We start from the raw sequence: 212 nt of genomic DNA, 5'->3' as shown, positions 1-212 counted from the left end.
GCTAATGCGAATCACAGAGTTGTATGTGATGTTGCTGGCACAAGACCAATATTGCCAACTTATTTCATCAAATACTTACCAATAACTACAAGATCCTCTGTGCAATGTAGATAATATCTCGGTCACCCACACCACGCCCATCACGATGAAGAGGCGCACGAACAGCCATACTCTTGAAAGGGCAAAAGAAATAAAAGCAGATGTTGGATGAT

General features: G+C 42.0%; 1 protein-coding gene across 1 annotated transcript in view; it reads right to left on the bottom strand.

Moving 5' to 3' along the window:
* The window catches only part of LOC119593083 (probable G-protein coupled receptor Mth-like 3), a 26,098-nt gene that overhangs the window by 6,018 nt on the left and 19,868 nt on the right, over positions 1-212 (bottom strand). Inside the window, 1 exon segment of the mRNA XM_037942005.1 lies at positions 80-172. Coding sequence (XP_037797933.1) covers positions 80-172 — 93 coding nt within the window.

This window comes from Penaeus monodon, chromosome 31, assembly GCF_015228065.2.
Source record: "Penaeus monodon isolate SGIC_2016 chromosome 31, NSTDA_Pmon_1, whole genome shotgun sequence".
Lineage (NCBI taxonomy): Eukaryota > Metazoa > Arthropoda > Malacostraca > Decapoda > Penaeidae > Penaeus > Penaeus monodon.
The sequence above is the reverse complement of the archived record's forward strand: the minus strand, read 5'-3'. Positions and strand labels throughout refer to the sequence as shown.